This window comes from Protomyctophum bolini, assembly GCF_963924005.1.
Source record: "Protomyctophum bolini genome assembly, chromosome: 15".
NCBI classification, from domain to species: Eukaryota; Metazoa; Chordata; class Actinopteri; order Myctophiformes; family Myctophidae; genus Protomyctophum; species Protomyctophum bolini.
In genome coordinates this window covers 22,114,236-22,138,435 of record NC_137876.1, presented here as the reverse complement: position 1 = coordinate 22,138,435, position 24,200 = coordinate 22,114,236, and the positions used below count along the sequence as shown (strand labels likewise).

The following is a 24,200-nucleotide window of genomic DNA, read 5'->3' as shown; positions in this document are numbered from 1 at the left end:
ATAACCACCACAGAGTTGGGTAAAACTGAATTTGGCGTTACTGCATGTTGACTGACACTGAACACAAGAAGTCAGTGACTGTCCCCTTTAATAAGAAGCAGAAATGGACCGTGAATATGACTTCCACTGGCAATTAATTAATCTTCCTTCCCATTAAGCAAATAAACAAACAATAACGACAAGGTTTCTGCAGTGATGAGAAATACCCAGCAGGTCATTTAACATTTCCCCTTCAAAGACATTAGAATCTACGTCACCATATTAAACAACAACCAAATATACAGAATGTGCACATTTGTTTATTTCTGCTATTTAGGCATCAGTGTTTTTTTTTTCTTCTTTTCTCTTCTAATTGTCCCCTCTGAATGTAGTATGTCTCCTGTCATTGACGCAGCACTGACTGAGGTCCTGATGAGAGGAATTGTTATCTTAAAAGACGGACCCGTCTTTTCATTTACTTTAGTTGTATTTTTGTCCCGCCTGCTGCGACGGCAGCATTCGACCCAGACAGTGCATTTCCATCCCCGCTGTCATCTCTCTAGAAATGACGCTGCGCAGTGCTTCAAACTGTTTATCCCATTTGGACCCCGACGACGATTCTACAAACTAGATCATGACAGCTTTCTGAAAAACCCTGTGTTTCCATGTCAGCGGTGCTCAACCTTTTTCATGCCATGGACCCCCAGAATTATCTGTATTTGGCCGCGGACCCCCATCTCGTTCCAGGGACGCCCCCAGACGTAAATATTTGAGTTAAAAAGACGTTCGCTCTGAAATAATATATGTTCAAAGATTTTCCACATTTTCACGATTTCTCAGAAAATAGCAGACCTACAAGCTCATAGCGCGGCACTCGGTGCCGCGCTATGAGCTTGTAGATCTGCTATTTTTCAATAGCTAAACACCAAAAAGGGGCTTCCCGTACAGAACGGGTTATTTTCAAATTCAGACCTCCTCGGCGGCAGCACATCGGCTTCAATTACCAGTTTTTCCTGAGCGGAGCCATCAGCCCGGGCCTGACACCGAGGTCCAACCTAATTCCCACCTTCTCCAAAGTCAAGAGCATAATGTGCAGATAAAAAAAAGAAAAGGTGGGAAAATAGCCTGCCTGCTCATTAGCATGCAGCGCCTGCCTGTTCATTTGCCTGCCTGCGAATGAAAGTTCTGACACTCAGCGCCTTGTGCAACGCGAGCACAGTGCCTCTTCAGACTTGCCGGCGTGTCCTTACTGCCGGGAAAGGTCATCGGCATGGGGGGGGGGGGGGGGGGGGGGGGGGGGTTGGGTGCTGCGTGTGTTCGCCAACCTGGCTAGCATGCTCTTCACCCGTCCGCCACGGGAGAGAGAGTGAGAGAGAGAGGTTACCCGGGGGGTATTGATTCAGGAAGCACCTCATTACCTGCTGAATCAACATATTATTGCTGTGTTTCACCCAGACGAATTGTTTACAAGTGTCTTTAGTAGCGGGCAAAAGGGACCTGCTCCGGTGGGCTGTGACCGCATTCATTAGTCCCTGACCCTGGTGATTATGTGTTACGCGATACGCTGCTCCCTGGCTTGGCCATCTGACCAGAGGCCAGTGGCCTGCATTGGCCCCGGCCCATTACCCACCCAGCGTTCTCTCTCTCTCTCTCTCTCTCCGTCTCCCTCTCAATCCCTCTCTCTCTCCTTCGCTCTCTCTCCCTCTATCCCTGTGCTCCCTATGAATGTATCCATTAGCCCGCCGATGTGTAAATTGTTTTCACCTGCACTGCAGGCAGATGGGGAGCAGTGTCTCTGCCGTGATTTCCTATGCATGAGGTTTCTAATCAGTCGGAGAGTAACACGATTCCCCCTGCTCCTCGCTGGAAAAAAAAGGCGACACGCGCACGCACGCATGGCACGCACGGCACGCACACACACACACACACACACACACACTCAATGCTGGCGCACTCTCCAATCTGCAATCAATATGCATGCTGTGTTGTGGGGATATTGCTGCAGTGGTGGCGGTGACAGGGTTCATTATATGAGCTCGCCTTACATCGCCGTGATGGCTTAATACAGAGCAGAGAGAGAGAGAGAGACGGTGAGCCCGGGCTGATCCCCCCCCCGCGCCGCCGCCATTCCCAATTCCGCTCCAAATTGAAGGATAATTTGACCTGGAAGACTAAACCCACATAAGCGTGGACCACAATCCACCGGCGGTGTCAACCGGGGTGTGACCCTGGGAAAATGACGGCAGCAGAGAGAGAGAGAGAGACAGAGACAGAGGATGTCTCTCCCCGCCTCGCACAAACAAATAAAGCACTGGTACTAATGCCCTAATGTGGATGTGACATGTGGCCCCGTGGGGGCCCCTCTCCTGGAGGACGAGGTCAACCGGGGCCGCCCCAGGCCAGCGTTGGCTCTTTGGATGTCGGATACGGGTCCTCAGATAATGAGCTGCACGACGGCAGGGCTGTCTGTGAGTCGCAACCTGTGTCGACCGGCAACGTTCCACGTCGGGTGATGATGACAGGGTCTGTTTTACAACGTTATTGTAACTCTGATGTGTTGCCATTTTGCAATTTTTGTCAAATCTCTCGCCGCTGCCAATTTGCAGGCTGTTTCTTTTTGTCCTTCTCCACGCCTTTTAAGTCGCGGTATGATCATCATTGCGATAACTATACCGTAGTCGTAGAACAGCACCACGGTTTATTTGCTGTCAAACTATAGGCAAAGTGAAATCCAGATATTGTGCCAATGCAACCAAAAAAATAACGTTTTGCATAATTATGCTCCGGAGTTAAATGAACACTCTCAGGATATCAGTGTGTAGGTTGAGGTCCGTTCCCAGTTAGAAAACAACTGTTGGCTTCATCATCAGTATACTAGTAGGATCAGTTAATCAATAAATATATCTATCTATCTATCTATCTATCTATCAATACTGCGATATAGAAATACTCTGTTACAAGTAAATGTCCGAAATTCAAAATGTACTTAAAGTAGCAAAAGTACTCATTTTTCATCATTTATATATATTTTTTAAACTTAGCAGATCGGCTAAGTTTAAAAGAACTTAGCAAACTTAGCAGATCGGCTATTTTCAAATGGCTGAAATGTATATAGGACTGAATTGGTTAATGTATGTTTTGCAATAATAATCCAAATCTACAAAGAAACTAGTAACTAAAGTTTTCAAATAATTGTTAGTGGAGTTAAAGTACAATATTCGTCTCTGAGATGTAGTGGAGTAGAACTAAAAGTACTGAAAATTGGAAATACTAAAGTAAAAAATGCCACAAAATTGTACTTAAGTACAGTCCTTGAGTACATACATGCACATAGTAACTTCACACCACTGGTTAAACTCAGTGACCTGAAGTAAAGCAGGTAAACACAGAGGTGCTTGACCATCGTCTCAGGTTACACGGGTTAGTCTGCAGCTGAGTCCGGGCATCGAACCCTGGCTCTCATGCACCCAACCCCCAGGGTCCGAGCATCGAACCCTGGCTGGCTCTCATGCACCCAACCCCCAGGGTCCGAGCATCGAACCCTGGCTGGCTCTCATGCACCCAACACCCAGGGTCCGAGCATCGAACCCTGGCTGGCTCTCATGCACCCAACCCCCAGGGTCCGGCTATTCTCTGTAAGCGACACTGGCATCCAACTAAGTATAAAATAAAATCATCCTTTGGATAAAGCCAATCGAAAGACATGTTTGGCAATGGAATCCAAATGACTGAAATCAGTCGTGGCGACTGACAACTTTAACCCATTTTGGTTTTAGCATTATGCTATGCTTTAGCTATTGAAAAATAGCAGATCTACAAGCTCATAGCGCGCAAGCTTGTAGGTCTGCTATTTTTTTTAAATCGAAGAACGACTGACATGGAAACATATCTTTTTCAGAAAACTGTCAGGGTGTAGAAGACATTTTTCAGAATCTGATCTCAGGTTAAGCCATGTGTACAGTATAGTACCACACAGACCCAGCTATCATAGCTGTCTGTCTCACACACGGTCGTCAAGTCTGAGGGATGTTGATCTCGGTATATAACGTTAACGACGTGTCCTCTCACACCACCAAGGCCATGAACAGCTGGCCCCGAAAACACTGCAGAAGGTCGATCACGGGGAAGGGGAGTAAACGGAGAATGGATCCACTCACTGAAGATCGTGACATCACAAGATCTGCGTGCGCTGACAAGAGGCCATTGTCCCCCGACCTGTGAGTCTTTTGATTTGAACCACAGTGAGGCATTGTCCTCTCAGACGCCACTCGAGACTAGCCTGATGTTTATTCAAATAAACGACAAGTGCAGCATCATGGTGAATCTGATTTTCTCAGTCAACCATCCAAAGAAGAATACACTATACACTATGCTCGGGGAAAACAATCTCAGTATTAGTTTTCCTCTGTTTTCTAGACACTACTCTTCTGCATTTTTCGATCACTCACAGTGTTACGTTGCGTTGATAGTGGGCCGTCAAGAATATTCATTTATGGAGTTTTCTAGGGAGACTAGAAAGATAGTACTTATTTGCTGTTACACTCAATGTAACCTTAGTGTTTTCCATTCCATTTCATGTTCTTCACGTAGTTATAGAACTCGAATGACTATAATTACCCTTTATGAGAGGCAATGCCTACAGAAGGCCACCCACAACCCATCCATTGTTCATAAGGACTATTCTATGTGAAACTACTGTCAAAAGTGTCAATAACACTGCATGCCGTTTCCACATACACTATTACAAGCCGTGTTCAAATTCTTCAATGCAGGAAAAGAAGGCAAATAACGGAAGCTCAAATTCTCCATTCCATTTTATGTAGCCTGATTTCACACTAAATTGCTACACATTTTATCCACTTGACAACACACAGGGGGAAGAGATATATTCTTACAAAGAGGTTCACACATATGTACACACACACAAATATGTGGGCTTGCCTTGCTTGCACTCATGCGCGCATACACAATTACACAGTGCACAAACACACGCATGCGCGCAGCCGTGTGTGCACGGCACACATGTGATTTTGAAATGCCATGTAAAACCTTTTACACTAGAATGATGCACTTTGGGGAAAATAATTGTTTTTTTGTTAGTTTTTATTACGATAAAAAAAATAGCAGATCTACAAGCACAAAGAGATGTGCTATGAGCTGGTATATCTGCTATTTTTGAATATCCAAAGTATACAATAATGCTTATAGTGGTTAAAATCTTAAAAGACACAGACGCTAACCCGGTGGAACTACGAGGCTATTCCAAAATATGTCACTAAGTGACTAGTTGTTTATTATTCAGACTCGAGAACTTGAATTAACCTTAAACGCAACTTCATAATCTAAGTAGGTGGTGAAAGGAGGGATAGCCAAGCACACAAAAGACAAGATGAACCTAGATGAACACAGTGCACCGCAGACTGTGCAAAGGCAAGCCAACTGTTCCAAATGCCAAACAAGGGGGAGAGTATAATTTGCCATTTGTATAAGCTGTTTATCAAATTATTAACACAGCACAGATGTTTTGTGACCGGCTAGCGGCTGAATACACTCTGCTGGGCAGGGCAACACGGCACTCTGAAGGATGCATTGGAGATAATGTGCATTGAATACCAATTTAATTAATTTAGTAGCTGTTCTCATAGAAATCTGTCTTGAGAGATTAGTTCTCATGCAAAGTGGCCACCGTTGAGGATTAATCAATGACCATAAATGTATTTATCTCTTAAAGGGAATAGAAGCAGAGCAAAAGTGGTCCAGATAAAAATATATATATGTAAAGTATTACTGTAAATTAGGGCTGCATGCATGGACAATATATCAACATTATATCCATATTGTGATACGAGACCAGATTTCACCTGGGATTTGGGACACCGTCGCTTGATATGGTGGAGCGTTGAGCAGAGGAGCTCGTGGATGTTCTACTTTTGAGTTTTGATGCTTTTGTGGGACGCAGTGGTAGGCTACGATCAAGTATAGGGCGTAAGACATTTTAACCCATTCTGACCTGAGATCAGATTCATACGAGGTTTTCCACCGGAAACACACTGGTCTGATGAACCCATTCGGACCTGAGATCAGATTCTAAAAATGTCAGTCGCTCTTCGATTTTTCAAAAATAGCAGACCTACAAGCTCGTATCGCGCCACTCGGTGGCGCGATATGAGCTTGTAGATCTGCTATTTTTCAATAGCTAAAGCATAACATGATGCTAACACCAAAATGGGTGCCAGGTCAGAATGGGTTAAGTATAAGCACAGGGGTTGATCACTAGTGACACCAACCTCATCTCAGAGCACCAGCAGGACAGCAACGGCTGCAGCGTCTCCCGTCTTCCTTCGACATCTCCAAAGTGCAGATCTGGCGCTCGCTCAGCCCTCCGTCGCCCCAAACAAAGAGCCCTGCGAGAATATCAATTATACATGCAGGAGGCAAACAAGGGGATTTATTTCACAACAAATAACCTCACAGAGAGATGCTGAATGGGCCACATTAGCATGAGAAAGGGACTACAAAACTCCCCCAGTTCAACGGCCAAAGGAGCAATTTGATGGGGCTGGAATTGGGGAAATTGCTTGATTAGGGTCTTAGCATGTGGAGGGGTTTACAATTACGCTATCATAGGCAAGATGAGGTGTGTGTGTGGTAGCCTTAGCCAATATGTAAAGATTAACAATGAAATGGACAGTACCTGCATGGACCAGTGCTTCTCAAACATTTTCATGTCAAGGACGCTCAAATTAATGTGCATTGGGCCGCAGGAACCCCCCCCCCCCCCCCCATCTGAAAATATTTTGTGATGGGTTAGGGTTATGTGTGATGCCTTGTGAATTAGTATATGATGTAGTATATTTTCAAATAGCCAATGTATAGGGTCAGTGGTCAAACAGAAACTAGAACTCTCGCCCCAAAACACAGTCACCATAACCTAAATATTCCTAAACATTAACCTCGATAAAACGGTGCCAAAATGTTAAAGGTAGGCCTATTTTTTATCTTATTCTCAGTAAAACAAATACAAGAATACAAGAACCGCTCCACCGAGCGCTCTGCATGAGGTAGGCGAGGAAAAAAATGGGCGAGTGTGTTTTAAGGTGAGCATTCCGGATACACGGTCAAACAACTGATATTATTAATATATCAACTAATTTAGCTGGGGAGTGGGGACCACCTGGGCCCTGGAACCCCCTCAAGGACCCCTGGGGGCGTCCTTGGACCCCACTTTGAGAAACAACTGGCTTTAATAACGACAAGCGCCACATGCACAGCAGTCAAAACATGACATTATGAGAGCTGTCAGTGGTGAACTTTGAAAATGCAGCATGAGGTGAGATCAGGGGACGATATGTGAGACCCTGTCACTGTGTCTCATCTCAGAGAGAGAGAGAGAGAGAGAGAGAGAGAGAGAGAGAGAGAGAGAGAGAGAGAGAGAGAGAGAGAGAAGCTTATCAGCTAAAGACAATGCAACAAGACTTTCTGAAGCTTGGCATTCACTAATAGACATTCATCAATGTCAGCTGATGAGCTGATAATGTTAATGTTGGGTATTATTTGATGTACAAACTCACCCGTGCTGTCTACATGGAAAGATTATTTCCCCCCCCATTCTATGCAAATACCAATTATTAAAATATTTGTTGTAAAAAAAAAAAAAAGTAAATAAGAACAACTGAAGAAGACAGAACTATTACGAATAACAAACACTTTGGAGATGCCACGTTAGTGTGAACTGTGTTTACACACATTTTCTAGCACAAAATAAGACCTAATTTGTTAAAAACGTCAATTTCCTTACCGTGTCTGTGGTTTTTGGCTTATTATTATTGTTGTTGTTATTCTCAAAAGGTACACTTGTTTCGAAGGGGGAAACTATTATTAATTTGGATACATGCAGTTTGTTTGTTTGTTTGGGGCGCGAACGAGGAAACACATGGTCCGTGTGTTTATCAAAGGGGATTGTGGGAAGCAGTGTTGCCAGATTTTGCTAGAGAAATAAGCACCAGTTCCAGTTATATGAAAACAAGCCAAAAATAACTGACTTTAGGCTATATTTGACAATAGCAGATCTGCCATTTAAAAATAAAAATCATGTCGGAAAAAAGTGACGAATGTGGACAAAATATCTCCAACTTGGACCCTACAACATCTAAATTAGATGTTGTAGGGTCCAAGTTGGACAAATTTGGGTCCTCTTGACAAGTGATGGATGGAAATGTGTGAGAATCACTTGTTTAAACAACATTAAGAAACAAGCCCAAATCAGCAACTACTACACTTTAGAAACAAGCCCCAAATAACCGCAAACAGCAGCTTTAAGGAAAAACAAGCCCAAAGTAACTTATAATGAGCAGACATGGCAACACTCGTGACTATGGCAACAGACTCAAACATCTTTTATTCCCATTTCCCCCCCCCCTTCGAGTGTCGTTTCTTCTTCCGCAATCCGCAGTAAAGGAGATAGCTATTATCATCATCACCATGGCTGCTTCTTCTTTCACTAATCAGGAATACTTCACAAAGATCGCATCCATCCAGCAGAGTTTACATGAAAGGTGAAGCTTCGATTCCGTTTCTCTTGCACCAGCAGCACAAGAGGCTCAGCGCGCGCGCTGCTGTCTCTGCGGTTCAAAACAACAGCGGTTAGCTTAGCTGGTTAGCACAGAGAGATGCTAACAGTGTAGTGGCGTCAATAAGCTACAGCTGGATGGATCAACATCAATCAAGTGTCTGCTTTCGAAACGATTCGATTCAATTCAAAGGAGCTTTATTGGCATGAGAAAACAGGGTTACATTGCCAAAGCAAGTGTCAAAATATAACAACAGTTGAAAATGGGGATGGTACAGCATTTTGTAAACACAGCTCTATTATGTCACATTGCATTGCGTTATATTATACATGTTATACACTATACAGGGTATAAAGCTTTTTTGAAATGGCAGCATGTTTTTCCAGTCACTTTGGGACAATAAATAGCCGCATTTGCATTATTACCAGCAGCAAATATTTGTAAACCAGAACCAAAAGCATGCTATACTGCATGCTATAGTTCTTTACTTTAAAGTTTAAACTGGACAGGACTCGGAGTCCTTGTGGTTTATTTGTGGTGATTTGATGCACGCCAGAGCTATTATTTTGCGTTATTATCAAGAGACACTGCTCTGCTCTAGAATAATGATTTTCAACCAGCAGTCCGGGTACCACTGTGGTCCTGAGGGGGTTCCAGCCAGGTGGTCCCCAGCTAAATGATGGAGAGCATGGTAACCAAATGGAGTGGGCCCTTATTAGAACTTTAACTCTTGAGAGTGTAAACTGATTTGGTTTCATTTTACACTCTCAAGAGTTGAATTATTGTTAAACATCTGTCTAGCCTATACTACTTCATTTACAAGAACTCTACAAGATTAGAGAATGTAGAAGAATTTTGATCAACGTTTGCCAAAGGAATTGTAGACAAAATCTTATCCAACAACAACAAAATATTACGTTTTGGGTGCGAGAGGCTAAATGTCATCCAATGTTGGTCCGTGGCTCAAGTGGTATATAAATAATGGGAAATAAAGGTCCCAGAGATCGAAATGGTATCAAATTTGGGTCTAATTTGATCTAATGCAGTGGTTTTCAACCCATTTCATATCAAGGCCCATTGAAGGCCCGTTGACTTGAAAACCACTGATCTAATGCATATCAAATGCTAGGGTCTTGAAAAGGGTTGAGAATCACTGCTATAGCTGTAAAACTCTCCTCTGTGGGGGTCCCTGCATGGCATATCTTTTCAAATGGTTGGTCCGCACCGGGCTATGTGCTGCTAAAACATCTGAGTACTCCTTTCACCACTGGTTAGGAATAATCAGGCAAGAATAACAACACAAACTACCGTGATAACATGACATACTGTAGATAAGAAACTATTGTGATTATGAATTATGATTTATGTTTTTATTTTATTTTATAATGTCTATGCAGGGAGAAAAGAAGGCTGGAGTTGGAGAAGGAGCTATTTTCTTACTCCATGTCTGATAAAAGAATGTAAGTCACCTCAACAACATCTCTCTCTCTCTCTCTCTCTCTCTCTCTCTCTCTCTCTCTCTCTCTCTCTCTCTCTCTCTCTCTCTCTCAATTCAATTCAATTCAACAGGCTTTATTGGCATGACGTTTTACAAGTGTTGCCAAAGCACAATCACAGATATTACAAACAACAACATAACAACATAATATCAATGACATGAAAAAATAAATAAAAATAATATAAAATAAAGCAGGTGGTGCAGAAAATAAAACATCTCTCTCTCTCTCTCTCTCTCTCTCTCTCTCTCTCTCTCTCTCTCTCTCTCTATCTCTCTCTCTCTCTCTGTCTGTCTGTACACATGGGGTGGTTGTATTTGGTCTCCCTGCTCTTCTATTGAGATATTTAAGATCGTACTGTCAAAGGTCATGTCTCACCTATAGACACAGGATCTGATACAAATTATGCCTTGATGGTCAATGTTCAGTTTATCCCCTGAGAAAGCAGGCAGGCTCTATTTTGTATTCTTTCTTTGTCCCATAACCCTGAACATGTTGGTTAACAAAGTGTAACTTGAGATCAAACGTGAAACCACAATGTGTGTATAAAGCTAAAACAAACCAAAAAAGACCCATCTAGCCCTTTATTTGTGACAATGCTTTCAGATAAAGGTTCTTTTAGATAATGGTTCTCTCTCTACTGCCGCCAGCTCACAGATAAAGAGTGCCAAGCTGCGCAGTTATCTCCAGGAAATCTGCGAGAGGGAGACGAGAGCAAAGATGAGAAACCTTGAGCTTCTGAGAGACGCGGACAGCATCGAGACGAGGATGAAGGAACAGGCTCGTGACTGTGCCCCCCTGCATCGAAAGAAGGTATCCCGCCCTCAGCCCGACATCTGACATCAATAGGCACAATGTGAATCATGTTGTTTTTGTTTGCCGTTATTTATTTATATATATACTGTATATATATATCTATAAATGCACCAAGTCTCTGTGTGTACGTCTGTGATCCACGTAACTCGAGAACCGTTCGCCTCCACCGACTTCAAATTTGACACACGCGTTCCACACCACCGCAGGGAGTGCAGTGCACGGTGTCGAGGCCGTCGGACAGCCGGTTGTCCAGAACCAGCACAAAAGCCTCTGCCCGGGCTTCTGGACAGGGCCCCAAAATCCAGATCACCCCTGGATCTCCATATATGGATCTGGCCTGTTCTGACATCACAATGATGTTCTGACATCACAATGATGCGCGACCTCGCTCTTTATTAGCCAATTGACCACGCCTGATGATGACAAATGTGGGGCTTGTATAGATATGTGTAGGTTACACAATTTAGTTCCATTAGTTAGGCCTATGTGAAACAGAAAATGTGCAAAGCAAGGGAATATTAACACAGAACATAATAAAATATATTTATCCGCATTTGCCTCAGTATCACCCTCTAATTATCATCCACTGTAGGAACGCTCGCTAGCAATTGCTTGATGTGACAATAGTAAACACTCAAACACTGCAATTTATCACTGCAAGCAAATGAGCGAGCGAGAGAACAATGAGCCAGTCCGATTATCACTTAAAACTCAATGGCAGTGCTTGACAGCTTAATATCAAATTAACGAAATTGGTTAATTATGACTCGCCGAGATAATTGCTCAATATAGAGAGTGTGAAGTGTTTCAGAGGGTTAGTCACTCTCCCCTCAAGCAGTTGCTTTATTTCCTTGTGATGCTTTATGAGTCACACACAACGTTATTTTACTTATTGCATTTCCTTGTGTTTACTGTGTGATTACACAGCAGCGCATACACAGTATTAGTGCGAGTTCTTATTTTCTTTCACATGGATGTCTGTGTTGCACTAAATACCATCCAATTCCTTGGGAGTCGAATGCGGCAACATAAGCAAAACAAAACTCCTCATTTTTAGTCTAATAGTCATACTTAGCAACCGCCTGTATTAATTGATGGAGACGTTTTCTAAGGTTGTGCAGAAGATTGCCATTGTTTTGACAACACAAAAGGGGGCCTAGCCGCCTAGGATGTAGAAGTTAATCCCTATATACCCTCAACGGCACCATTAGACTGTTTTAATAAGAGCCGGGTGGGATTAAGACGGCCCCAGTCTGGGCTTGTCAGATAATTGATTAACGAGCGCTGGCAGCACAGAGTCACTGGGGAGTCACCGCGGTGACTGAGTGACTCTCCATGTCACGTTGCACTGAATGTCACCAGCAGGCAGGCAGGCTCCCTGCCCCCCCCCCCCCCCCCCTGTCCCCTGTCCCAGAGCCCACACCACCACCACGCCTAAACCTGTTTGTACATCATGTTTAACACACAGAATTATCATGTAGACAGAACCCCCTCCGTGTTTATACCGTGTCCACAGAGTCGGGTGGCCATGCGATGTGTCAATCAGTGTTGAGAGATGATGCCTTCATTGACGAAGCATTATGAGACACGACGTTGTTTAAAATGTGAAGCAAATGCCTCTACTACCGTATATCTTATAATCAATAGTGTATCCAAGATAGAGAAAATATATATTTTGTATTTGCATTTCCTTTTCTCCCCCCCCCCCCTCTCCACAGGCTGAGTGCATGAATCAAATCACCAGATTCATGACGGCAAGAAAAGACAAAGAATTGAAAGAATATGGAATGAAGGAGGTAAATATGTGCCTGTTAGAAATGAGAAATTACAAATAGTTAATATATTTGAAAAGCATGAACTATGCAAAGATTGTGTGTATACGCACGTGCGCGCGCACACACACACACACACACACACACACACACACACACACACACACACACACACACACACACACACACACACACACACACACACACCACATTGGCTCTAGAGCTGTAGGTGTTTGACTATCATTTCACATTATACATAGATTGTACTCTACTGTATGTTGTACAAATCAAAAGTATGCATGATGGCGTATTTACATTCTTGTTGTGTATTAAACACCCCCCCCAAAAAAAAAGAAGAAATGCAGGCTACTTGATGTTCCTGTGCGGAATGCAGATTTCCGTAACGGTTACCTGGGATAATGCAAATCTCAATCCGTTCCCACAGTGTTTTCACGGTTTAGAACAACAAAGGGAAGTAGATATTATGCACGAGTATGAAAATCTGCGTGAGGAGGAGTCTAAGGTTTAAACAGTGTATCTGTAATGGCACAGGTGTCTAATCCTGCCGCTTGCATCTGCAGCAAGCGCTGCAGTTCAAGCCCATAGCCGTTCCCTCTCCCTTCACTTAAAGCAGTTAAAGCTCTTTTAGATGAAATGTCTAAGACATCTCATAATAACTTGGAGCGTTCCGTCTAGAGCAGTCACTTGTAACTGTGTGCACACCCCCACCCCCAAAACCCCCCACCCACCACCACCCCTGCCTGGCGATATTGTAATGAGCAAAAATGGTTCCGTCACTCCATTATGCATACAAGCCATTGGCTGGCAGCGTGCATGTCCCTCAGGCTGCAGCATTCATTAAGGGAAGCTTATACCGTGCTGAAAGCTGGAGCCCGATGATAACGGGATATGATTTTCATATTTAATACATTCCTTGGAAGAGCACACGCGTGCCGCAGATTGATAGAAGAATCAATTGCTACTTTAGTGAAACACTTTCTACTTTGCCCTGCAGCTACCGATGGAATCACTCAGCCAAGAAATTAACTTTTCCCTCTTTTTTTTTTCTTTTTTTTTACCTACTTTGTGGATCTGCTGGCCCGGGCTGCATTGGTTTACAGTGAATGTTATTAAGCGGCTAACTGTTTGGTATTTAAGACGCTTATCAGAAAAGAAACAGAAGCCATGCTTTTTGTTATTATGTTTGGAAGGGAGGGTTTTCGCCTCTCCCTCTCCTCACCTCGGTGACATTGGAGACATGAATCACAACTTGTAGTAGAGGATTTCTAATAAGATTAAAAGTTAAAACATTGATCCTGAAACATTCTCCTTTTTTTATACATCTATATATAAAAATATGTCTGTAAGAGAATTCTCACCTTGGTCCGAATAAACTATATATTCAAAATCGAAAAACAAGCTTTTAGGCACTCGAGTTGAATTTCTTTTGAGATTAGCCCATTTAACTTGACTTAGGAGGTGAACATTTGAAGAGAATAAAAATATAAACGGGAAATTGTGAGCACTATGGAAAAACATAGTCCCGTGGGCCAATGGCTGTTCAATAGATGCTATATGTTACAATCTGAGCATGCATGCATGCATACATACACACATATACACAGTATACAATACATACTGTATATTATAATGTGCTTTTCTACAGGTCGAAGGTGCGCGTGAAAAAACCCAGGATGCCTCGTCCTCCGCCCGTCGACCAGCGGCAGTAATATTCAGAGACAGCCACGGAGGAGGAGGAGGGTCTTCGGCCACGAGAGTACACTCGGTCCGAGCGGCACGCGGTTCACCCGGTCGCCTCGCGGCGCACTCCCCCGAACGTCTGCCGAGTGGCCTCCTTCTGAAGGACTCCAAAGTCAGCGGAGAGGAGGCCGCCGCGGACCGCGCGGCGCGCTTATCTGATGACATTTCAGGCTCAAACGGCTCCCCCGGCGGCAGCAGCTGCGGTTTGAGTGACGGACATGATAGGAGAAGAAGGGCGCCGGTGCTTCTTCCGTCCGCCTGCGCCTTAACGGACGCCGCTGCCGCCGTGCCTTTCAGAGCCTGCGGCGGCGAGCGGCCGCTCTCACCTCCAGTGACCTTGACCTTGAGGCCCGAGAGGAACATCTCATCGTCTGGTGGTGGTAGTGGCGACGCGACGAGCCCCGTGTGGGCCGAGAAGAGCGGCGCACGCGACGCCCCCCATTCGCCGCAGCCCGCCGCGGAGGAAGAGGAGAGAGGGCCGAGCCGCTCAGGTTCGCAGTTTCTACTGGCCCCCTTTTAGACCCGAGGACGCGCATCTGTGTCACCTCATAGCTTTTTAACCATTATTTTAAACTTTAGCTGTTGAAAAATAGCATATCTGCAAGCTCATCATAGCGCAATGTGACAATGTGTGCAAATCTTTGAATATGTGTTCTTGCCCAGCGAACGCTTTTAACTCAAATCTTTGCTTCTGGGAGGTCCCTGTAACAACATATTGTCAGGTGGGGGTCGGCGGCCAAATATAATCTAATAATTCTGGGTGTCCTCGACATGAAATAGTTGGAGAACCATTGGATATAGAAATATAGGGTTTTTCAGATAAATGACATTTGTAGAATTTGGTCTCAATGGGTTAGGTTAGGGAAAATATCTGCAAAAGTAGAAGGCACGGCGACACTCCAGATTAGATGAAAGTCGTTTACTGTATGTACTGTAGGTGCAGCTATAGGACTCACTGATGTAATAGAAATGAAGACGTATAGCCAGCACACGATAAATGTCCTTTTCACATGCTTTATTTAGTGTTCCTCAGCCAGGCCTGTCGGGTCAAAACCAGTCTGTATAGCTTGTCCATGAGAGATAAATAAACCATGTGAAAAGGACTTATTGTTTTCTGACTACTTCATCATTCATTTCAGTTCCTACTGGAGCCTGGCCGGTGCCAGACTTTTGGCTCCGATAACCAAATCTATCTGATCCCCATTTTCTGGAGAGTCCTAGCCCACCGACCTTTATTTTGTCAGAAATATGTCTGATCAATTTGACAATCGTAGATTTGATTCAAGTTTTTCCACAAATAAGAAGATTCTGAAATGGCCAGAATAGGGACGCCAGGTTGAAAGTGGTTAAAAATCAGGACACAAAGGATGCATAATTATGGCCATTATTAAAAAAAAAAAGTCAAATAATGGCCATAATATATATTATGATATATATTAGAATCTAATATATATTATAATATATATTATGGCCATTATTTGACTTTTTTATTTTTATTTTATCTAATAATTAGATAGTATATTATTCTCCAGAGCTCAAGTTTTCCTGCGAAAACATCGTCAAACTTTCAACATCGTCTTTGCTTCCAGGGCGACGTGAGAGCGAGGTCAGCACGGACAGCAGCAGTGTGTTGGTGAGCAGCGACAGCGACCTGTCCATTTCTCTGACGGAGTCCGAGTCCGAGCTGGACCACGACGACGAGGAGGAGGAGGAGGAGCCACCTGAGGGCGTGGCCCACCTGGACACGCCCCCCGGCGTCAGAGTGACGCCTGAGAGGAGCGCCTCCTCGCCCCCGCCGCCGGACGACCAGAGTCTTCGCTGTCGGGAGGAGGAATCATCCGTCCAAGAGTCCAAGAAGCCCCTTCAGTTCATGTGTGACTCCACAACGCCTACAGAGTCTATGACAGAAAGGTACGCGTGGCTTTTTACACAGCTAAAACTACCATAACACTTATTTATTGCTTAAACCCTCCTTTGCCAACCTGAGAAATCTCGGGTTTCTTTAAATGTCTATTAATCCAGAATTAATAGCATTTCATTCACCGTCGCGTTAGCTGTTTTTAGCATCCATCGCTAGCCTCCGGTGGCTCCCATGTGGTGTGAGTCACGTCATCGAATATCCCAAATATCGGCGCGCACACACACACTCACGTGATCTAAAGCATCTTCAGGGCTCAGATTGAGGTAAAGGACGATGTTTAGAGCTTAATTAAACTTTAATCCGCAAGTAGAAAAGTAATGTTTACATTGACAGACGGCCCGGACTGAGTCACTTCGGTTCAACGAGCGATTTCACGGGCTGTCTAAAGAGTGTCATTTTCTGCATTAAGCTGGCACAGTGGCTAGTGGCTCCTGAGTGGAGCCATCTGGTGGCGGCATGTATTCGGTTTTAAAGTGAATGTTTCCAAAGACAAATTGACAATCAATGAAGTGGCAGAGCATCGTTTGTTTAAGGTACTAATTTGATGACACCAACTCGTAAGACACTATTTTATTCAGTGACATAACCGTTTAAGACCCGAGGCCGATTCTACAAAATGACGAAGGCGTGAGTGGCCGAGGCGTTTTTCTTTTCTTTTCGCCGCCCGATCAATAGGTTTCATTTGGGAGCATTAAGATGGTGTGCGGACCTTCTCGTTTTGAGTTAAAAACGTTTGCTGTGAAAGAAAATATATATTTATGCAAAGATCTACACACATATTCCAAGATTTTTCAAAATGAGCTAAATGGATAATGTGGTTAAAAGCTAAGGCGACACAGATGCGTTCCCGTCCTAAATGGATTAAAGAAGGCTGACGGGAGGAGGGGATTTTTTGGGGGGGGTCCGTCACGCTCCGCGCCACCTCGGAGCGGCCCCGGACGGTGCTTCTCGACAGCAGCAGAGCCACACAGCAGTGGCAGCGGCGGCGGTGGCACCTCATACGGAGAGCTCAGGGCCCCGTGACCGACCGACCGCATTGCCGTAATCCAAGATAATGCCGTAACAGAGCAATTTTCCGCCTCAGAGACCTCGGGAAGTCCCCCCCCATGCAGTGGAGGAGGAAATTTGGGCCGCAACGGAGTGTTCTGGAGGGGCGGGCGGTGCATGTGGACGGCGTGCACTCACTCACTCACTCACGGCCCTCCGCAAATCCCCTGGCTCGGGCGGTGAGGGGAAAGGCCTCTAAGTTGAAGGATGGTGGAGTTTTAGAAGCGTTGCGAGGGCCAAATGTGAATATCTGTGTGCCCGCAGATTATGGCATTTTGGCCCGGAAAGTCTTTCAAACACGAGCACTCATAAGCTCTCGAAAGGAAAAGTTTCATGTTATAGGTTAAGTTGCTGTTCTTTCATGGAAATCCTCCCATGTTCACTGGTGTCGTTTCTTTCCCCATTGCAATGTTTGTTTGCTGTTGCATTGTTTTATTTTTTGAATGCACTGGAGTCGGAACAAATTGCACGCTGATGAGGCTTTAAGTATACTTCCTTCAATGTAACTTAATAATTTTTATATTGTACTGAAGCCACTAAGCAGCATGTGTTTTTTTTTTATTTTATTTTAGATTTAGTGATTTAGTGGCGAATGCATCAAATATGTTACTTTCCGGAACTCTTGGAACAAAGTTCAGTTGATATCTGTAACGGCAGGAACGCGAAGCGTGGCTTCTGAACAGGAAACAATGCAGAGGTAGAGCTGGACGATATGGACCAAATCAAATATCCCAAATGAGCTAAATATAGTCAAAAATCTACAAGCTTTCAACACGTTCACCCATGACCCATCCAATGAAAGTATAAACTATGGATTTAACAGATCATTAAAACCAGGAAAAACAAGTCCAAGTTTCCCAGACAATTATAATAGTCTCATGCTCAATGCTATTGATATAATATTGATACATTGCCTAGCCTCTTTCTTGAGAGAGAGGGAGAGCGAGAGACCACAGAATGTTGTGTGTGCATGGGCTCTGCTCTGCTGTTAGTGTGAAGAGCAGCACTAGCAGGAGAAATATACACTGTTAACACCAAGAGCTTCTGTGGATGAGCTATCGTATAGGTCTTTGATGGAAAGCACTGACTCCAAACACACATTCTCCTTCTCTCCCTCCCTGTCTATCTCTCTCCGTGTGACTGTCAAGGTTAGAGTTTACACACAGGGAAAACAAATTCACAGCATTATCCCATTATTGTATTATTGGCAGCAGGAGACTCTTTAATATATGCTGCATTATGTGGGTGTATACAGTGTTTGCAAGACCCACACGTCATACGCTGATGTGGCAGTCAGCTGACCAATTGAGCGGGGTATTTAAGCTAGACTGCATGCATTCTTCCTGCCTTCCTTCTGCATATGGTCCTTCGGCTCCGTTATTTCATGGGGGGGTTGTTATTGTCTCCACAAGGCCGAAGGCATGGGGAGAGAGAATGTTTTGCACTCCGTCCGGATCGTTGCGCCATTGCGTTGTGTAATTGTGCAAAGCAGGGAGAAAATGCAGCAGAGCCGAACGCCAAGATATGCACACTTTTCGATATTCTATATAGAAACAATACAATATATTTTATCTATAATAAATATTGGTTAAATCCATTGTAAATATGTGCCCTTACTGTATATCAACCGATCCAATATTTCACAGAGAGAGAGTTTATAAGTCACATTCGTGGCATTCCCTGTGGTCAGAAGTGAAAGTGATTTTGCCAGTGTGCTGCATAGAGGCCCATGTGATATGAAAGCACATTTGGAATCAACATAGCGTATAGTCCAACTGCATGATGGGAAATCAAAAGGCTATCTGGCGCTCATTGTCACATGTACCAAAATCTGTTGATTTCGTCGACTAAAACTATGACCAAAAAGTGTTCCGTCGACAAAACTAAACTCACTGACGAAAACTAAATAAAAACTATGTGATGACTGATGACCAAGAGTAAATATATTGACACATTTCGTCACCAGATGAAAGCTGGACTTTCATCTGGCCCGGCCCGGCAAAATACATTTCAGTCGTCTAAATCAACTAGATTAAAACTAGACTAACACTAAAACATTCCAGGTGACTGAAATTAAACTAAATGAAAACTATTCAAGAGACTATAGGACTAAAACTAAAATCAAGACGTTGCTATTAAAATCAACACTGGGTGAATCCCCCCCCCCCCCCCCCCCCATCACCGAACACTGAGGCTGTTTCACGTCACAACACATCGTCACCCTGGAGACGGCACAGCGCACGCACACACACACACACACACACACACACACACACACACACACACACACACACACACACACACACACACACCGTGTGTATAAGAGTAAATATCACTGCAGAGAGGACAACCTCTCTCTCTCTCTCGCTCTCTCTCCCGGCTAACAATGCACTACTCGCGACGGTGTCGAGATGCGGACAGACTGACAGACAGATAGACAGACAGACAGACAGACAGACAGACGCAGCGCCTAAAGTAAGCTTTCAGACCTCGCCATGAGACCTGGCAACATGAGTGACTATATTATGAGAGAGAGAGAGAGAGAGAGAGAGAGGAGCACATGACAAATTCACTTTCTCCCTCTCTAAAGGTCTCCCTTTGAAGAGCATTGACAAATAAAGTGGAGAGAGTATTTCAAGGCCCACGCTGATGGGAAAGGGGAGGGAGGAGAGAGAGAGAGAGAGAGGGAGGGAGAGAGAGAGAGAGGGAGAGGAAAAAAAGACGGCGCTATTGGCCGCGCTGCTTCAGCGGCGGTGGAGAGGACTTAGCACACAGATGGATTGCACACTACAGAACGCCATGGATATCATTCAAGCCGCCGCCTTAATCAGGATGTTACCAAGAAACAACCTGCAAAAGAGAAGGAGCAATTGTTTGCTGACCCCCCCCCCCCCTGACCTCGGGGCCCATTACAGATTGTCATAAATTCTTTTTTTTTTTGCCCCCTTTCATGTTTTGTATTTTGGGGGGGGTGGCTCAGGGTCTCTCTCTCTCTCTCTCTCTCTCTGGGCTCGGGGGGGGGGGGGGGGGGGGTCTTTCTGGGGGAGAATTCAATGAGGGCCACCCAGAGCTTAATGCTCGAGAAAGACATGAATTCCCTCCCAATATCCACATGCATTAGGCGTCCATTTCTCATTTTGCTGCCGCGCACACGGCCAGATTAAAGCGGTAAATCTCTGCACCAAAAGAAATCTCGATCCAAAGTCCCCCCCCCCCTTTTTCTTGTCGCCGGGGTCCTTACTTATTTGAATATGCGCTTTATTTTTTGTCTTTAGAGATTTATTTCTGTCTGCATGGCTTTCTTATGTATTTGCATATTAATCCATTATAACATTATGCCCTTTTGATTGAATGTGAAGAAGGAAATGTCTCCAGGTTGTCCGATGTGGATTGGAGAACAGGAAAGACGACGATAGGCAATTTTTTTTCCTCATTCAAGAAGATTCCCATATTATCCTGTACCACAGTGGTTTTCAACCAGTGGTCCTTGGAGGGGGGGGGGGGTCCAGATGGTCCCCAGTTAAATGATAGAGTTGGTAACCAACCAAATGGACCCTTATTAGATATTTAACTCTTGAGAGCATAAAATGAAACCAAGTTTCATTTCTCAAGAGCGGAATTATTGTTAAACATCTGCATTACTAAATATACAAGTCTACACAATAGAAGAATTGCTATTTTCGATCAACGTTTGCCTGTTGCCTCTCCTATGGCGCCAACGTCAAGTACGAAATATACCGTTAAACAAAATATTCTACGTTTTGGCTCTGAGAGGCTAAATGTCATCAAATGGTGGTCCGTGGCTCAAATGCCAAATAGTGGGCCTTGATATGCTGTACCCTTAAAAGAATCTGATCACACTGCCTGTGCGTGTGCAGTTTATTCTAGACAGACTATTTTACATTTCAATCGCTACAAGCTAATATTGATGATTAAATAGTTGTGCTTGAAGTGAAGTAAAATAAAATAAATGCATGAGAATCTATTCCCCCCTCCCTCCCCCACACTAAATTACACTGGATAAATCCTTTATTTTCAAAGAAACATTTGAAAAGGGAGAAAATAAATAAATCTGACGTTTTCTTGTCCTTAGCAGCCGATACGATACCGATATGTACAGTACCGATATGGTGCTAAAACATCACACCTGTGTGAAGTGAGGGGCACTCTTCGTACATCATCCATTCATTGTCAATGGGACTTTAATATTTGTGACAAAAATAGCCGATTTGCTCGTCTACATGAGGCGTAAAGTTTGTGTAAGACAAAGATCTACACTAATAGCTGAATATAGGATGCAAATGCAAATATCTGCCCGTGTTATCAGTCAATCCAATATTTCACCTCACCGATAATGTTTTCCAGCATAGTTTTCCACTCATTCTCAGTGTTTCATGTCGAACCACTCCAACAACCTGTGCTTCCCTCTAACCTGTCACGTCTTCGACATCCATGGACGTAGTTCTGAACAGCTGAAGGTCGAAGGGCACTCTAATCGAATCAAATTCCTTCCGAAGACCTTGACGACCTCAAGGAAATCTGGAGGGGGGAGAGAAAAAAAATTAATCAAATATATACCACGGAAATTTCAATCGGATGGCACTTTTTATTTATTTTTTATAAATAACCACATATCGATCAATGACCTCCTTTCTATTTCGAGGCTTTCCTTTCAGTGGTTTTATTATTAATGTGTAATGATGTTCTTTCAGGCTCTCCCACCAAGGACTCGTTCGTTTGCTGGAGAGCATCGAAGGACGTTTGCGCGACGGAGCGGGGCAGGTGCACGTCTACCAGAACGCCCCCGCCGCGCTCCACGCCGGGAAACGGAACCACGTTATCAGGTGCAGGCGTGTCTTCTTTAAACCCTTTTTTATTTTATTTCATTCCAATAGTTTTATTTCATTTTTATTCATTTTTGTTGTTTTTTTTGTTTGTTTTCACGATCATCGTCAAGTCGTTTCCGTAGATTTGTAAGAAAATGTATTATCCTGCTGCCAAGGGCTCTCACTTTAGATGAAGTGTCATCACTTGGCAGAGACAACAAACACACACACCCGTGCGTGGACGCGCACACGCACACGCACACACACAGCCACGCGAGCGTGCACACGCACAAACACAGGCTCCTTCCTGAGGGGTTTTCAAGCACAGCGGATTGTTATAGTAACCGTCCTTTGCTGCTGAATTGTTGGTCTCGGCAATTGGCGGAGTGAGTGAGTGGTGGGAGACACAGAGGATGGAGTGGTCCTGTTTGATTAGACCGGATTCCAATCTTGCATGCCTTCAATACTTCAAAGAAAGGCCTGGCTAATTCACGGGCAATCTGAGCACGCCATTTACAGATAAAACATCTGGCAAAGGAATACGTAACCACGTCGATCCTATAGCGTCTATGTACGGGGCGGGGGGGGGACGGGGGGGGACACATTAATGTTAAATATATAACATCTTACATTAAGGTGGAAATAGATGATCTACAAGCCCAGAACGTGATCTGCTATTTTATGTGAAGATATTTAGTGTCGAGTGAAAAACATGAGGGGTCCTTGGCATAGACCCCTGGGGCACTCTAGTCAACTTAGTATACTAGGGTTTAAAACATGAGGGGTCCTTGGCATAGACCCCTGGGGCACTCTAGTCAACTTAGTATACTAGGGTTTAACTCACTCACGGCCACGGACTTAATTAGCGTGTATTTCACGAAATCCCAGGTGGCCAGGAACGTAAAGGCCCTTTTTGAGCTTTCTATTAATCAATAATCCTCTCCATCATATTTACCGTATAGCGGGGGTCGCTCTGCTCAATGTGTTTAGCCCGTTTCAAGATGGCGGCCCACGCACAATGCTAGATGATGTTTATAGCCGTTTATCTCGGAATTGCGGCTCAGATTGAGCATGATTGAACAAACGACAATGTTAGCGGCTCAATACTAAATCCCGGTTACGATGCCTTTCGGGTGGACAGAGAGAGACGTGAGATTTGACACGATGTTTTTACACTGGCCGTGTGTGTGTGTGTGTGTTTGTGTGTGCAGCATGTATGTGTATGTGCGTGAAGCTGGCTCGCTTTGCCTCCATAATAAACCGCATGGACCTGCAAGACGAGGTGCTCCCTTTTTGCTAACCGACATCTTCTGCGTGCGTGTGTGTGTGTGTGTGTGTGTGTGTGCACACCGCAGCCTTTGTAACAGCGGATCAGCGGCCTTGAACGTGGAGGACCTGGAGACGTGCGGCGCCGTCGTCCTCGCCGAGCTCCCGCGGTTGTCCCGGAGCACGGCGTCTGGCGCTCTGCTCACGCAGGACCTCGTTAGCGTCAGCGCTGCTCGCCGCTCCGACGTGCGGCGCAAGGACATCAGGTATATATCACCGCCACGACCTCTCAGACCCTCAATCGGGAATATGAATTATGGCCTTCTGGCCAATGGTTAAAGCCGCTATAAGCAATAATATGTCAAAATTGTAATGACTTTTTTTTTACCCAACAAACTGTAGTCTCTGTGACACATCTAGGGGCCGCAATCTGCATGCATTCAAAGATTTTCCTAGAAGCTTTGTCATTCCCGATTGGTTAGTCATTGCGGCCGGGTTTCTTTATTTTTCGACCAATGACAAGGCGTTAGTCATTGCGACAGGGGTTTTTTTCTCGACCAATGACAAAGCTTCTAGGAACATCTTTGAATGCAGTTTGCGACCCCTATATTGTGTCACAGAGACAATTTTTAGTTGGGAGTGTTCTACCCATTGCAAAAAAAAAAAAAAGTAATAAAGAATTTGACATTATCGCTTATAGCAGCTTTAAAGATCCCCGTTACGAAAAACAATAGGTACATATTTTC

At 44.3% G+C, this 24,200-nt stretch overlaps 1 protein-coding gene across 1 annotated transcript in view; it reads left to right on the top strand.

The window, feature by feature from the left end:
* Positions 1–8,416: 8,416 nt before the first annotated feature.
* The window catches only part of kiz (kizuna centrosomal protein), a 42,560-nt gene continuing 26,776 nt past the window's right edge, over positions 8,417–24,200 (top strand). Inside the window, exons 1-8 of the mRNA XM_080783287.1 lie at positions 8,417–8,534; positions 9,947–10,009; positions 10,696–10,858; positions 12,580–12,657; positions 14,300–14,885; positions 15,984–16,305; positions 22,075–22,206; positions 23,544–23,720. Of these exons, the coding sequence (XP_080639413.1) occupies positions 8,461–8,534; positions 9,947–10,009; positions 10,696–10,858; positions 12,580–12,657; positions 14,300–14,885; positions 15,984–16,305; positions 22,075–22,206; positions 23,544–23,720 (1,595 nt within the window). The 5' untranslated portion in view covers positions 8,417–8,460. The remainder of the gene's footprint in view (positions 8,535–9,946; positions 10,010–10,695; positions 10,859–12,579; positions 12,658–14,299; positions 14,886–15,983; positions 16,306–22,074; positions 22,207–23,543; positions 23,721–24,200) is intronic.